The 15,468-nt window shown below is 41.8% G+C and overlaps 1 protein-coding gene across 3 annotated transcripts in view; it reads right to left on the bottom strand.

Moving 5' to 3' along the window:
* Positions 1-15,468, bottom strand: part of LOC108712533 (EF-hand calcium-binding domain-containing protein 6) — a 62,105-nt gene that overhangs the window by 44,215 nt on the left and 2,422 nt on the right. For all 3 annotated transcript variants that reach the window (XM_041587855.1, XM_018254753.2, XM_018254755.2), the window contains exons 2-5: positions 13,623-13,758; positions 12,970-13,190; positions 11,941-12,041; positions 6,996-7,062 (exon numbers count right to left, since the gene is read on the bottom strand). In XM_041587855.1, the coding sequence (XP_041443789.1) occupies positions 6,996-7,062; positions 11,941-12,041; positions 12,970-13,190; positions 13,623-13,749 (516 nt within the window). In that variant the 5' untranslated portion in view covers positions 13,750-13,758. The remainder of the gene's footprint in view (positions 1-6,995; positions 7,063-11,940; positions 12,042-12,969; positions 13,191-13,622; positions 13,759-15,468) is intronic.

The following is a 15,468-nucleotide window of genomic DNA, read 5'->3' as shown; positions in this document are numbered from 1 at the left end:
CTCACATCTTTCCTAAGCAGAAGAACATCAGCCTCTTTCTTTCTCCTGACAACTTCCTTGACTACTTGGTGGTCAGACTGGTGGGAAACTGACCAGCAGGTGGCGCTGTTGGAACAAAATTCATTCCTATTAACAGCACATGTATCCCTTAATATCTTGGAATAAAAAGAAAATAAATAATGAATGTAAATGACAAAAGTGCTTGGAATAACACTCTTGTCAATTTAATATCCAATTGTTTTAAAAGTTTACTTTTCCTTTAAAGGGGAAGTGAAGCATAAAAAAGAATGTGGCTAGAAATTGTGTATTTTATATACTGTACTTCCTGTACCAGCCCAGATGTGCAGCAACCCTAGAACAGTAATGATCCATGCAGGAAAATGAAATGGAATTGATGTCTTTTATATACTGTACTTACTGCACAAGCAGCTCCCCATCTTGGATCTTTTTATGCATCTTTTGTGTGTCAGCGGCACTGCACATGCTCAGTGGGAACTGGGGTGCTGCTGAGGGGTTGTGCTGGAGAATGCAGTCAGTACTGGGTTTGTGGGGGGTAGCGGCAGGTCTCATGGAAGGGCAATACAGAAAGAGTGGCAGAAGTGCAAAAAAAAAAACAAAAAAAGGGGCTGTGCACTTTGTATACTGTCTACTGTTACATATATTACCCCTAATATGTAGCTTTTCTAGCCTAGCACTAGAGAGAAAACGTAGCCCAATAGCACAAGTCCTGATAGGAACCACTCCCTGAATAAATACGTTTTCCCCAGTACTTATCCAGACTTGGATATTTAACTCTCTGCAGTTTCTGTTCCAGGGCTGTTCTCCTTCCAATGGCCGGGGGAGGCTTGGAGGGCTGATTGGGGTTTCCCATTTTGATACTGTAGATTGCACCATCATGATTAACTCCTTATAGTGGTTGAAGGTTATTGCACTTCTTAACATTGCTTTACCCAGACTATAGAGATCAGGGCAATTGAAAATGATTGGCAAGGACCTGCCCATTGTCTGACCATGGGAAAGAGAGCAGCCAAGAACGGTTCCCATGAGGTCAAAGTCATAGACAGGGCGCAGTAACCCGGCAGTCCTCCAAATGTTGCAGAACTATGACTTCCAGTGTCTTGATCAGGGGCCTAACGACAGAGGAAGCAGGAGGGATAGAGGGCCCCATGAGGCCCAAATTAATGAGCCATTTCAATATATATTGGTTAAACATGACAATCTCTGGATATGATGGGGGCCCTATAATTAATTTGCTGTGGGGCCCAGTAACATCTAGTTAAACCACTGGTCTTGGTCTGGAACTGAGAGTTGTAGTTTGACACATAACCATAAAAGATATAGCTAGAGAGAAGGGGAGGGATAGTGATAATGCATGTGATTGGGGAGGCATGGAACATGGACAACAAGGTAAGATTTCCATTTAGAATTTTTATAGACAAGTTGAATCCTCCAATTTCCCCATTTAAACTCCCCTTTCATGAAAAACAAGTGGCTAATTAATAACAACGGGCAGAATTGTTGTCCGTGGGTAACGCGAGCAACACCGGGTCCATGGCCGCAGGCCGGGAATGATTTTTTTTTTCTTCTTTTAATATAAAAATCTATATGTGAAGTAACCGGCTGCACGGAGCTCCTTATTAAATTCCGTTTCAGCACTGGCACAGTTTCACAGGGTTCCTGCTTTATAACAAGGTTTTTCTAATTAGAATTTAATTAGCCAATTCCAAATCACCAAGCTTAATTATCGCTACTAACATGCCTTCAGTATTCTCACTGCCTTCTGTGTGAGCCCAGACACAGATTGTGAGTCAACAAACAGAATAATCACGGGAGGTTTGGGTACCTGTATGGGTGGCTGGTATTTATAAAGGTATAAGCAGCTCGGGAGAGACCATTTGCTGGTAAAATGGGGGGTGGTGCCAAATACCATAACCCTGCAGCCAATCCCAGGGTGAGTTCATTTTTGACCTCATATACAGGTTGAGATTATATATATCTATCTATATATATATATATATATATCTCTATCTATCTATCTATCTATCTATCTATCTATATATATATATATACTTAGATTCCAGAGATGTGCTGGGAGTAGTGTTGCCACCTTTTCTAGAACAAAATACCGGCCTTCCTATACATTTATCTTTTGCCTCTATTAATAACATTGTTAAAGGGATACTGTCATGGGAAAAAATAATTTTTCAAAATGAATCAGTTAATAGTGCTGCTCCAGCAGAATTCTGAACTGAAATCCATTTCTCAAAAGAGCAAACAGATTTTTTTATATTCAATTTTGAAATCTGACATGGGGCTAGACATATTGTCAATTTCCCAGCTGCCCCCAGTCATGTGACTTGTGCTCTGGTAAACTTCAATCACTCTTTACTGCAAGTTGGAGTGATATCACCCCCCTCCCTTTTCCCCCCCAGCAGCCAAACAACAGAACAATGGGAAGGTAACCAGATAACAGCTCCCTAACACAAGATAACAGCTGCCTGGTAGATATAAGAACAACACTCAATAGTAAAACCCATGTCCCACTGAGACACATTCAGTTACATTGAGAAGGAAAAACAGCAGCCAGAAAGCATTTCTCTCCTAAAGTGCAGGCACAAGTCACATGACCAGGGGCAGCTGGGAAATTGACAATATGACTAGCCCCATGTCAGATTTCAAAATTGAATATAAAAAAATCAGTTTGCTCTTTTGAGAAATGGATTTCAGTGCAGAATTCTGCTGGAGTAGCACTATTAACTGATGTGTTTTGAAAAAAAACATGTTTTTCGATGACAGGATCCCTTTAATAACATTTTACCGGCCAGGTATCACCCTAGCTGGGAATCAGTAGAAAAGAAGATAGGACCTACTGGCCACATCTTCAGAGGCAAAGATCTTCCCTGCTAAAAAGGGCTGTGGGGGGCACAGGCTGGTAGAGAAACCCAAATCATAAGGTGCCTAATTTTTTGTTGAACTTTAGTTCTCCTTTAGCACACCTGAAAGGGTTTACCAATAAAAAATGATTGGCTATATCCTTTATTTGTACAAAGAAACACATTTTAAGCCTTTGATCTCCACCAATCCCATTAAAGGGGTTGTCCAGCTTCAAACACTTAGTTGTTTTCAAATAGGTCACCAGATATAAAAACCTTTTCCAATGACTGACATTATTCACCTCCTAAAGCAGCTCTGGGAAAGGGGGGGTCGCCGACCCTGTAAACTGTTCTAAATTGATACATTTCATATCTTTGTCCCTGCTGAGCAGAATCCCTGAGTGTCATTACAGGCAGCTGTTAGACTTGATACAATAGTTACTAATATTCCACAGATGCTGCCGAGAAATGGATCAACTAATTGTATCAACTAATTGTATCAACTAAATGTAACAAAATTGGAACAATTTAAAGTCTGAATTACCTGAATTACTGAGCTGCCAAACTCAAACACCAGAGACAGGGACTTGAACTTTAAAGGAGACATATTATGTAAAACATAAGAATGTACCAGTGCATTATACTCATTTAGATACAGATAAATGGTGCTTAAAAAGTAGTGTTTCAGGCTGATTTATTGAATATTTCTGCAAAAACCCTAATAATCCCTCCCTTCTCTTCCACTTGCTGCTCCCTGAATTCCCAGGCTGTGCACTCAGCTCACTGCACTGTAGGACAGGAACCAATCAGCAGCTAGCAGGACCTGATAGGGAACTGCCTGCCTGTGCTTGTGTGAATGCAGGTCTGTGATTGGCTGTCCCCCTCCTACTGTGCTTCTGGCGGGGACACGCCCACCCCTCATTTGAAACAGGGACCAGAGAAATCTATAGGGAGCTCTAATAAAGGGGCTATTTTTAAAGGAGAACTAAACCCTAAAAATGAATATGGTTAAAAATGACATTTTCTATAGTGAACTTATTGCAGGAGGCTAAAGTTTGAGCTTGTCAATAGCAGCAATGATCCGGGACTTCAAATTGTCACAGGGGTTCACCTTGGGTTTGTTTAAAACGGCCGGAGCAGTTTTGGGGCGTCTGAGCCCAGACTGTGATTCTGGAGAAGTTCGGCTCCTGGGCAATGCTGAGGCCGGTTTATGGATTAACTCTGCGTGGTCCCCTGTCCCGTTCTCAGATGGAGACACCAGGGCGTTGCCGCCAAACCGACTCAAAAACTCGTGGTATTTCAGATTTCCGTAGGAGTTGAGCGGCAGTGTGTTCCACAGGTTTTCAAACTAGGAGAGAGCTTATGCTTTAGTCTGACAGCACTGGGATACCAGATACACGTAACTGATTGGAAGGTGCGCTTCCCCTTTAATGCACAGAGCTAAACCCTAAAAATGAATGTGGCTAAAAAATGGCCTATTTTCTATAGTGAACTTATTGCACGAGGATAAAGTTTGAGCTTGTCAATAGCAGCAATGATCCAGGACTTCAAACTTGTCACAGGGGGTCACCATCTTGGAAAGTGTCTGTGACACTCACATGCTCAGTGGGCTCTGATTGGCTGTTGAGAAGCTAAGCTTAGGGCTCGTCACTAATTATCCAGCAGCAGAAAATGAGCTTCCCTGGCTGTAATATAAGCTGATGCTACAGGTTTGCTGATTATTCAATTCTGATGCTAATTGCACTGGTTTCTGTGCTGCCATGTAGTAATTATGTGTATTAATTACTAATCAGCCTTATATTGTGACATTTCTATTCTATGTGTACTGTATATTGTGAGTGGCTCCCTAAGCTCAGTAAGTGACAGCAGCACAGAGCATGTGAATCAGTGAATCAGCAGAAAAGAAGATGGGGAGCTACTGGGGCATCTTTGGAGACACAGATCTTTACTGCTAAAGGGCTGTGGTTGCCTTGGGCACAAAACATCATGTACAACATTTCTACCTACTTCTTTAGTTAGGCTTTAGTTTTCCTTTAAAGATAATATTAATATTCAGCACCATGTAAAAGCAACACCATATATTACTTATAATTGCCTACAAAATTAGGGTTTTAACATTTTTCCTATACGTCTCCTTTAAACTTAGGTAAAAAATAAAAGATGGAAGGCAATTGCAAAAAAATCTGTATTTCTGGGGAACAATCTGAAAACAACTCAACTGAAAAAAAAAGTGTTTGGAAGATGAACAACCCCTTTAATAGAGTATGGAATAGGGCGCAGCCATGGGGCGTAACAGTGTATTCGCACCTTACGAATAGATGATTTAATCAGGGGAACGCTGCCATATCAATTAGACACCTGAAGTGCGAGATGTGTCACAATAGGTGCAGACTATGACAGACGCACTTCCTTACTTCCCACCCTGCTGATGTGCGATATCTCACCTGAAACATGGGCGACCGTGTATTTATTATTAGGTGGGATCATGCTGTAGGGCTCGAATTACAACTAGAAGAAACACAATGAGGGGAATTCACAAAAGTGTCGGTAAAATAAGCAACTCACAAGTGGCGGTCGACAAATGTCGCTAGAACGGCAAATTCACGAAGGCAGCTGTTACCGTCTCTGAATGTCTCGGAAGTCCAACAATTTTCTAAAACGATGTATATCTTTTCGTCGGACACGCGACATTTTACCGAGCGTTTTTCAAAAGACAACTGGAACGACATTGTCATTTTGGAAAGCCTAATGTGTCGGGAAAAATGGTCGGCAAAACAAATGAGTTTACGAGCAATTCCTAAAAATGTCGGGAAAAGTGGCGCCGAAAAAAAAACACGCCCCCTTTTACCAACACTTTTTCAAAAGTGTCGTACGTGTCGGAAAATTGTCGGGTAAATGCTCTGTGAATGTGTCGGCTGTTACTACGACACTTTCTACGAGACATTTTTTCATTCCCGACACTTTCGTGAATTCCCCCCATAGTCCTGCCCAGTGGATCAGCCCTACAGTAATGATCCTGGTTACCTGAAGGACTGGGGCAGACAATATCTTTAGGCTAGGACTCCTCCTAACATCTAAATTGGTTGGGGATCTGACTATAGAACAGGAGACAGGAGCATTTCAGTGATATCAGCTGATTCTTCCTTCTAGAGGCATTGGAATATTCTCTGCAAAACAAATTCATCACTGCATACCTCCCAACATTTTGGAAGTAAAAAGAGGGACAAAAATTTTTTTTCCGCATGTAGCGCAACAATTTTTTGACCACACCCCCTAATTGCCATGTTTGTTTTACAAAATTTGGCAGGCTATGAAATTTTGAAAATATTTCTCCTTATCTAAACTGTGTTTTTGTGTCTCAAAATTGTTACAAAGTATCTTATTTGCACCTGTTAGCTGTTCTGGGCTCTCTGCTAAAAGCCAATTAAGTGAGAAACTTTGTTTCTTTTTCTGGCTGTTCAGTGCAGAGAAAAGAGGGACTTTCCAGTACAAATGAGGGACTGCGGGTTGAGCTGTCAAAAGAGGGACTGTCCCTCCGAAAAAGGAACAGTTGGGAGGTATGTCATTGGGAGATCTAAGGGCACCTTGCCAGTGCCTCTTCCCACAGAATTCCGTCCTACAGATGGAGAAGCAACACCCATGGGACAGGATAACAGACGAGACATACTGGAGATATTTACACTTTCTTTCCTTCTAAAGGCCACATAACTATGGGCTGAACTGACACAGAAAGGATAATGATCACCAAAAAACCGTTGTTTATATAGGGATTTTCAGAACCCCTGAAGCTATGCTATAGCAGACAGCCACACTGAGTGTCTTGTATATCAAGATTTGGATTAAAACCCAGACCCTTAGGTGTATATTTCATAGATCAGAGAATTCGGGCCGACAAGAACTAAACAGGAAGCCGAGTAGCACGCAGTCCTCTGATGTCAATAGCAATGACAGTTACACATGATCTACCAACCCAGTGAGAATGAGGAATCAGATAGAGAAGGGATAGGGAAGTTGATTAGACTGACATTTTCTTGCAGAAAACAGTTCTTAGGTAGAGTTCCCCATTTAAGAAAGTGTGAATGATGGGTATTTGCTTGGCGGCAGAGGAGAATAAAGTCCTACCGTGTTCTTCAAACGGATCTCCAGTTCATTCAGACTCAGCACATGACTGGCTTGGGAGCAGCTCCACCTGGAAAACAATAATATCATGACTAGATTGAGCTCCCTGTGTGTGTCATACTCTGCCTGCCCTATGTTCCCTGTGTGTGTCATACTCTGTCTTCCCTATGCTCCCTGTGTGTGCCATACTCTGCCTGCCCTATGCTCCATGTGTGTGTGCCATACTCTGCCTGTCCTATGCTCCCTGTGTGTGCCATACTCTGCCTGCCCTATGCTCCCTGTGTGTGTGCAATACTCTGTCTTCCCTATGTTCCCTGTGTGTGTGCCATACTCTGCCTGTCCTATGCTCCCTGTGTGTGTCATACTCTGCCTGCCCTATGCTCCCTGTGTGTGTGCAATACTCTGTCTTCCCTATGTTCCCTGTGTGTGTGCCATACTCTGTCTTCCCTATGTTCCCTGTGTGTGTGCCATACTCTGCCTGTCCTATGCTCCCTGTGTGTGTGCCATACTCTGTCTTCCCTATGTTCCCTGTGTGTGTGCCATACTCTTCCTGCCCTATGCTCCCTGTGTTTGTGCCATACTCTGTCTGCCCTATGCTCCGTGTGTGCCATTCTCTGCCTGGTCTATGTGGACATGGTCTTGTGGTAACATGGGTGTGGTTTAAAAACAGGGAGGGAACACTGGCTTGCATTATCAGCCCCCGACCACGTAGGCCTTAAAAATTCTGGCCCTCGTTACCACAGAAGTTGGACAGCACTGCTCTAGATCATCTCAGCCTGGGAATGAAAAACACATTCATTCCTGATCTGGGTTTCAGTTTCAGTACATGGGATTTCGACAGACTCCCTCTTTGCTGATGGAGAATGTGTGTAATTCAGCAACATCTCAAATGGTTTAGCATATCCATGATACACACGCCTTAATGCACACCAGCTCTATGCAAGGTTCATATTGGAGCTCTCAAATGTGCAGTACCCTAGCCTCATCTAAAAGCTCAGACACCTGCTAGGGTACCCAGAATGCATGTAAAGCAGTAACAGGGCTTTACATACCCTTTGCCCTCGATGATGTTTGAAAGCTTTTTTGGCTTAAGGGCACGCATTTATGTGTCCGTAAGGAGGATATGTGATTTCCCAAGGACTGGGAGAAGCACTTTAGCAATCTAGATATACCATAAGCGTAAAAGAATAAAATATCTCTACATAAATCATTGGTATGTATTCACCTTGAGGATCTAGTTTTGGTGAGCGAGCCATAAAGCACATAGAGGAAGTGGGAAGAGTTTAAGTCGTGAATAAAAAAAGACTCAGCAATTTATTTACAATGTGATCTTTACAGGGGATATTATCCCCGCTTTATAGGCAGGATTTATCTTCCATTTGTTTTCCCTTGAGAAGGCAGTAGGACTCAAAGGCACAAAAGCACCTTGAAATTTAAATAGTTGTCTTCTTATGCAGTTAATGGGGAATTCTCAGCTGACTTGCCTGAACTGCTCCCCTGTCTCTTGAAACAATGTAGCAGAAGTCAGAGAGTTAAATCCTTGCGCAGCATTCCCCTCTGCTCAGAACCCTGTTTTTGGCCTTATCCCTGACCCACGTCTAGACAGGGGGCAGTATTTTTCCAAGCTGGACCAGGATTTTTGTATTTCTAAATGATCTGGTTCGAGCATTATGATGGAGCAGCGTCTCCCTCTGCTGGAAAGAATAACGGCTGCAGATACACATCAAATATTTGCTTATAGGAGAAATACACTTGCATGTGGTGTCCTGTAATAATTATTATAATACACAAGAGCCATGAATATCCTGTAAATTATATCCTTATAAACGGTGAGTTCTGATGTCATCAGTTATAAACGGTGAGTTCTGATGTCATTTCTGTCACATGACTCACTGAAATTTGTGTATTATAATAAATTATTATAATAATAAATAAATAAATAAATAAAGTACCCCCAGTTGCAAAATATAAGGATATTAGAAGTTACCTCGGCGTTCCATGACCTGTATAAAAACACTCGGCCTTCTGCCTCGTACTTTTATATGGTCATGAAACTCCTCGGTAACTTATAATATCCTTATATTTTACAAGAGGGGGGACTTTATTCACTATATAATACACAAAAGCCATGAATATCCTGTAAATTATATCCTTATAAACGGTGAGTTCTGATGTCATCAGTTATAAATGGTGAGTTCTGATGTCATTTCTGTCACATGACTCACTGAAATTTGTGTATTATAATACAGTAAATAAAGTACCCCCAGTTGCAAAATATAAGGATATTAGAAGTTACCTTGGAGTTCCATGACTTGTATAAAAACACTCGGCCTTCAGCCTCGTACTTTTATATGGTCATGAAACTCCTCGGTAACTTATAATATCCTTATATTTTACAAGAGGGGGTACTTTATTCACTATATAAACAGTGCTTAGTGACGTCATAAGTTATAATCAGAGTTTAGTGATGTCATTACTGTCACATGACTCACGGAAACTTGTGTATTATAATAAATAAAGTACCCCCTGTTGCAAAATATGAGGATATTAGAAGTCACCTCGGAGTTCCATGACCTGTATAAAAAACACTTGTTTTATTTTTATATGGTCATGGAACTCCTCGGTAACTTACAATATCCTTATATTTAACAAGAGGGGCTACTTTATTTACAATATCATTATATCATCCAGGGTTCATTAGCCCCATAGCAAACTAATTATCAGCATTTTATAAGCTAATGTATCTTTATGAGAAATGGAGAAGGGCGGCTTGTGTAGCCGAAACCTCACTTACAATCATATACACAGCAAGCTGACACCACTGCAAGTCCTCTCTATTGAATGGAAACTATTGATTTACCCCCAGACGCTGTTTGGTTGAGTATAAAGGAACCCGTCTGCACATTCAGATGTGTTTGCACTGTTTCTATGGCTGTGACTGTTAGGAAATCACACCGGTGATTAAACTTGCTTAGTTACTGAATCCCGTCATCACAATGAGCAATGCCCGGTCTACATAAATCATTTAAACCTCGGCCAACTGAAGCCCAGCGGCTGAAGGGCCATTTTATAAAAATGGTGGGTCCACGTTTAGGAGGGAATTCACAAAAGTGTCGGGAACGAAAAAAATGTTTTTTAAATGTGTCATAGTAACAGCCAACAAATTCACAGAGCATTTACCCGCCAATTTTCCGACGTGTATGGCACTTTTGAAAAGGTGTCGTTAAGAGTGGGCGTCTTTTTTTCCGGCGCCACTTTTCCCGACATTTTTATGAATTGCTCATAAACTCCTTTGTTTTGCTGACAATATATTCCCGACAGAGTAGGCTCTCCAAAATGAGAATGCCGGTCCAATTGTCTTTTGAAAAGGCTCTGTAAAATTACGTCTGTCCGTAGAAAAGATATACGTCATTTTAGAAAAAACAACTGCCTTTGTGAATTTGCCGTTCGTATGACATTTTACTAATTTTTCGACCGCCACTTCTGGGTTACTTATTTTACTGACACTTTTGTGAATTCCCCCTTAGTGTTCTAAGTTGCTGTCCTGCCACAGCAACTTGTTAGGTTACTAAAACGGCTACTTAATAACCTGGGTTGGCTCATATTTTCTTTCAGGCTAATGGAAGAAAAAACGCCTAGACCCTTTCATAGACTCTGCTGGTGCTCCAGAAGGGTAAACAGGGTTACCATTATAGTCTATGGAAGCCTATTCTCCAGAATTGTACTGCTCCTGGGAGCGAGGGGTCACAGAGACGACAAAATGTACCTCTTACCATTGCTCTTAGGGGCAAATTCACTAAGATTCGTAGTTGCGCCACGCGCAACTTCGCCACACTTCGCCAGGCGTAGTTTCGCCAGCGCTCTGCAAATTCACTAAAATCTGAAGTTGCGCACAGGGGTAGCGTAAGGTTGCGAAGTTGCGCTAGCGTTGATTCGCTAAGTGAAGCGAAGTTACGCTAGCGAAGGTTAATTTGCATACGGCGCCAAATTCAAATTTCAATGGAGGAATACGTAGAATCACTACACAAGCCTGGCAAACCTTCAAAACATCAAATAAACTTTTTTTTTTTGCCCTACACATGTGCCCACTGTATAGTTAAGTTGCCATGAGTTAGGAAATGTAGGGGGGAAGGAGGGGAGCCCCAAAAATTTTTTCGATCTTTTTCAGCCTATCACCTATAATATAGAAAACACGCCAGCATTTTTTGGGACTTAGAAAAAATTTGAACTTTTTTGGAAGCAATCCCTATCTACTCTATTGCGCTTCGCCTGGTCTGAGGTGGCGAAGGAAGTCTAGCGTAAAAGGTAGCGTTAAGTACACTGCGCAAGTTAGTGAATTTGCGTAGTTACGTCCGTAGCGAAAATTCGCCAGGCGTAAGGGTGCGAAGTAACACTAGTGAATCTACGCCAGCGTTCGTTAGTGAATTTGCGAAGTAACGAAAATGCCCAACGCTAGCGAATTGACGCTAGCGTTCGGCGCTTAGTGAATTTGCCCCTTAGAGTGACCTTCTATGACATGGAAAGTCAAACTCCACTCTCCACCCTCCCACAGTGAACAAAACTGCTTATTCTTTCCCTGGGCTGGCACAATACATTTGACATGGGGTCTGTCTATCGGAGGGTTTGCCCTAATTTTAGCAAGCTCACCCAGCCACCACTGTGTCTATGCCTCTCTCAGAAAGTGACCTCCAACCTGCAGCAACTGTCGCTTTTGTGACCGGCGCCACAAGAAAGTATGAAGACTACTGGGTTTGAACCAACACATGTTATAAATGACTTAAAAAAAAAAAAACTATAATTTTTATTATTTTTTTCATTCTGGATATGAGGCATTACCTTCACCGATTGGTTGGTGCTGGTAATAAAAAAAAAAAGATCAGCTGTTGGGGATTTTGCAGTTTTATGTGAGGAGATGGGAAGAATGATGTAACCGTCTGCATGTCCTTACCTCCTCTTTACGTTCCTCACGCGGGGGGCGCTGCTGGAAGCCCTCAGGAACTTCGCCAGGAAATCCAGATACGGGATAGTCCCGTCACTATTGACCGGAATCTGCAGAAAATTTTGAAAATGATCACATGGAGAATACTACGTCCTCGTCTAAGGGAATGGCAACCCTTACTCATATATGATATATTTGTTATAAATATAAGCACACAATAAGCTATACTCTTGTACTGGGCCTGCCTTATTAGCCCATATAAGACCCCCCACCCCATCCCTCATACTTACTTAAAGTGATACTGACACTAAAAAATGAATTTTAGCATATGAATGTACATTAAATGTTACCTATAGGTCATGTTGATCAATTTTGCTGAGAGGTTTGTTTTTGTATATAATTGTTAGTTGAAGTTCCTAAGCCTGACTCTCTGACACTCTGACTTTGCCAAACAGACTGTCCCATCTCAGCCTGTTAGTTACAGTTTCTAATGCTAACGGACTCCTGCTGCAGAAATATAGCAGCCCCCTCATACAGGAAAATGGGGGATCAGACAGGTAATGTAAAAGCATCATGCAAATACTTTATGGCAAAGTTAGAAGTAGCTTGCAAAGCCAATATTATAATAGATGTAAAAAAAAGTTTAATTTCAGATGTCAGTATCTCTTTAAGTATAAAGCTCTGACTATTTTTACATCTGCAACTGGGCTGCTCTCTTTCCCATGATCAGGCTGGACAGATAGGCTTCAACCAACGAAAGAGGTCAGCAGGATTTTACTAAATACACTTGTATCATTTGATGGAGTAAGTGTTCCCTCTAGTGGCCAAAGTTTCTTCAACCTGCTATACACTCTTAAGTTCATACTTTGAAGGCCTTCTCTGCCCTTCCCACCTACTTGACATTGGAAAGAGAGCACCTCAGATGGAGCTTATCTGAACTCTGTTCCTTATTACACACTAGGGACCGTAAATTCACCTACTCAAGACCCCAGCCAGTATAAAAGGTGTAACTTAAAAGGTATAGATTTGGGCCCTTACTTTTTGTAATAAGTCATGAAACTGAGACTCAGTCAAGGGTAAGATAAAATTCTGGAGCACCCTGTAGAATTCCCCTCTTGTGACGGTAAAGTTCTGCTCCGTGTCCAGTGTTAGAAAAGCATTTGTCAGATCCTCTTCATTCTCATTGACTCTCCGGTACAGAATCCCCTCTATTTCCAGTGGGGATAGGGTGGGGTCTGGGACTGACTTTACTGAGGAGACTTTCAGGAGAAATAGAAAAAGACTTAGAACAAAGAACACATTCCATGGTCATTTTCTACAGATTATCCTGTTTCTAGTAACTTTTAAACGGCAAGTACAGCTGGGGTGCCAATTTAATAGGAAGCCCCCACAGTGACCAAAATTGCTAGTCTCTAACAATTAGCCAGTGTGCATCTTCTATAAAAAAAAATAAAAAAAATAAACCACCTCCAGGAATTTAGGACCCTTCAATATTTTTATTTTTAATTAACCTTGTCCTTTAAGGGTAACTAAAGGCCTGACAAAAATGCTTCATTGTTTTTATACGGTAAATGAGGATAAAATTGATATTTCTTTCACTATGCAAAAAAAATCAGGTGGTGGGATGAAGTTCCCCTTTAATAAGCAGTTTTGAATATGGACTGAGAGTTCTCTTTTAAGGTAAGTCTTACCAAGAGAAGATCGAATTGAAGAGTTGCTGCTCCGTGACAAGGATCGGCTCAAGGTGGATTGTGGCCGCCCAGCAAATGTGATCCCCCGAGTCTGGGGGCGCAAATCTCTGAAACTTGGAGACTGCATGGTGAAATCCTGCCAAGAAAATGTATGCTTTAAAGGGTAAGTATTGCAAGAATAGAAATTATCTTGCCACACATAACTCTGATTAACCATGTTGCTTCTTCCTGCACTGCACTCTCATGTACTTTCCTTCTCTACTTTGTACTGCATACTAAACAAACATTAAAGGAGAAGGAAAGGTTAAAACTAAGTAAGCCTTATCAGAAAGGTCCATCTAAATATACCAGTAAATCCTCAAAGTAATGTTGCTCTGAGTCCCCTGTCAAAAGAAACACTGCATTTCTTTCCTTCTATTGTGTACTCATGGGCTTCTGTGTCAGACTTCCTGCCTTCAGCTTAAACCTCATTGCCCTGGGCAACAGCATGCTCAGTTTGCTCCTCTCCCCCCACCCCTCCCTTCTCTACTGTAATCTGAGCCCAGAGCAGGGAGAGACTCAGGCAGGAAGTGATGTCACACCACATTAATACTGCAGCTCCTATCCTAAACAAACAGAGAGTTTCTAGAGCTTTTTACTCAGGTATGGTAAAACATTCTACAGAATAAATATAGCATTCTAGCTTGCACTATTGCAGCTAATCTATTGGCAATAAAATGCCTCCGTAGCTTTCCTTCTCCTTTAAACCCAAATAAAATTTGGCATTGCTATTGTCGGTCACTGTTCTCTGGGTCTGACCAAACGTTGGGACAGGGGTTGGTTTTCCTCCAGCCAAACCTGGCTTCTGCTACATTGTTTTTCAAGTCAGAGCCAGCAGTGCAGAGAAAATAAACATACAGCCAGACAATAGCAACAACATCTGCATATAACTATAAACCAAGTCAGAATGAGGAATGAATGGATATTGGGAAGTTGTATCAGGAGTCAGAGGCAGCAGTGCAGAGAAAGGGACAGACACAATGACAGTTACACAGAACTATAAACCCAGTGAGAATGAGGAATGAATGGATATTGGGAAGTTGTATCAGGAGTCAGAGGCAGCAGTGCAGAGAAAGGGACAGACACAATGACAGTTACACAGAACTATAAACCCAGTGAGAATGAGGAATGAATGGATATTGGGAAGTTGTATCAGGAGTCAGAGGCAGCAGTGCAGAGAAAGGGACAGACACAATGACAGTTACACAGAACTATAAACCCAGTGAGAATGAGGAATGAATGGATATTGGGAAGTTGTATCAGGAGTCAGAAGCAGCAGTGCAGAGAAGAGAAAGGGACAGACACAATGACAGTTACACAGAACTATAAACCCAGTGAGAATGAGGAATGAATGGATATTGGGAAGTTGTATCAGGAGTCAGAAGCAGCAGTGCAGAGAAAGGGACAGACACAATGACAGTTACACAGAACTATAAACCCAGTGAGAATGAGGAATGAATGGATATTGGGAAGTTGTATCAGGAGTCAGAAGCAGCAGTGCAGAGAAAGGGACAGACACAATGACAGTTACACAGAACTATAAACCCAGTGAGAATGAGGAATGAATGGATATTGGGAAGTTGTATCAGGAGTCAGAAGCAGCAGTGCAGAGAAAGGGACAGACACAATGACAGTTACACAGAACTATAAACCCAGTGAGAATGAGGAATGAATGGATATTGGGAAGTTGTATCAGGAGTCAGAAGCAGCAGTGCAGAGAAAGGGACAGACACAATGACAGTTACACAGAACTATAAACCCAGTGAGAATGAGGAATGAATGGATATTGGGAAGTTGTATCAGGAGT

The sequence above is a fragment of the Xenopus laevis genome, chromosome 3S (assembly GCF_017654675.1).
Source record: "Xenopus laevis strain J_2021 chromosome 3S, Xenopus_laevis_v10.1, whole genome shotgun sequence".
Lineage (NCBI taxonomy): Eukaryota > Metazoa > Chordata > Amphibia > Anura > Pipidae > Xenopus > Xenopus laevis.
This window is presented reverse-complemented; position numbering and strand designations above follow the sequence as displayed.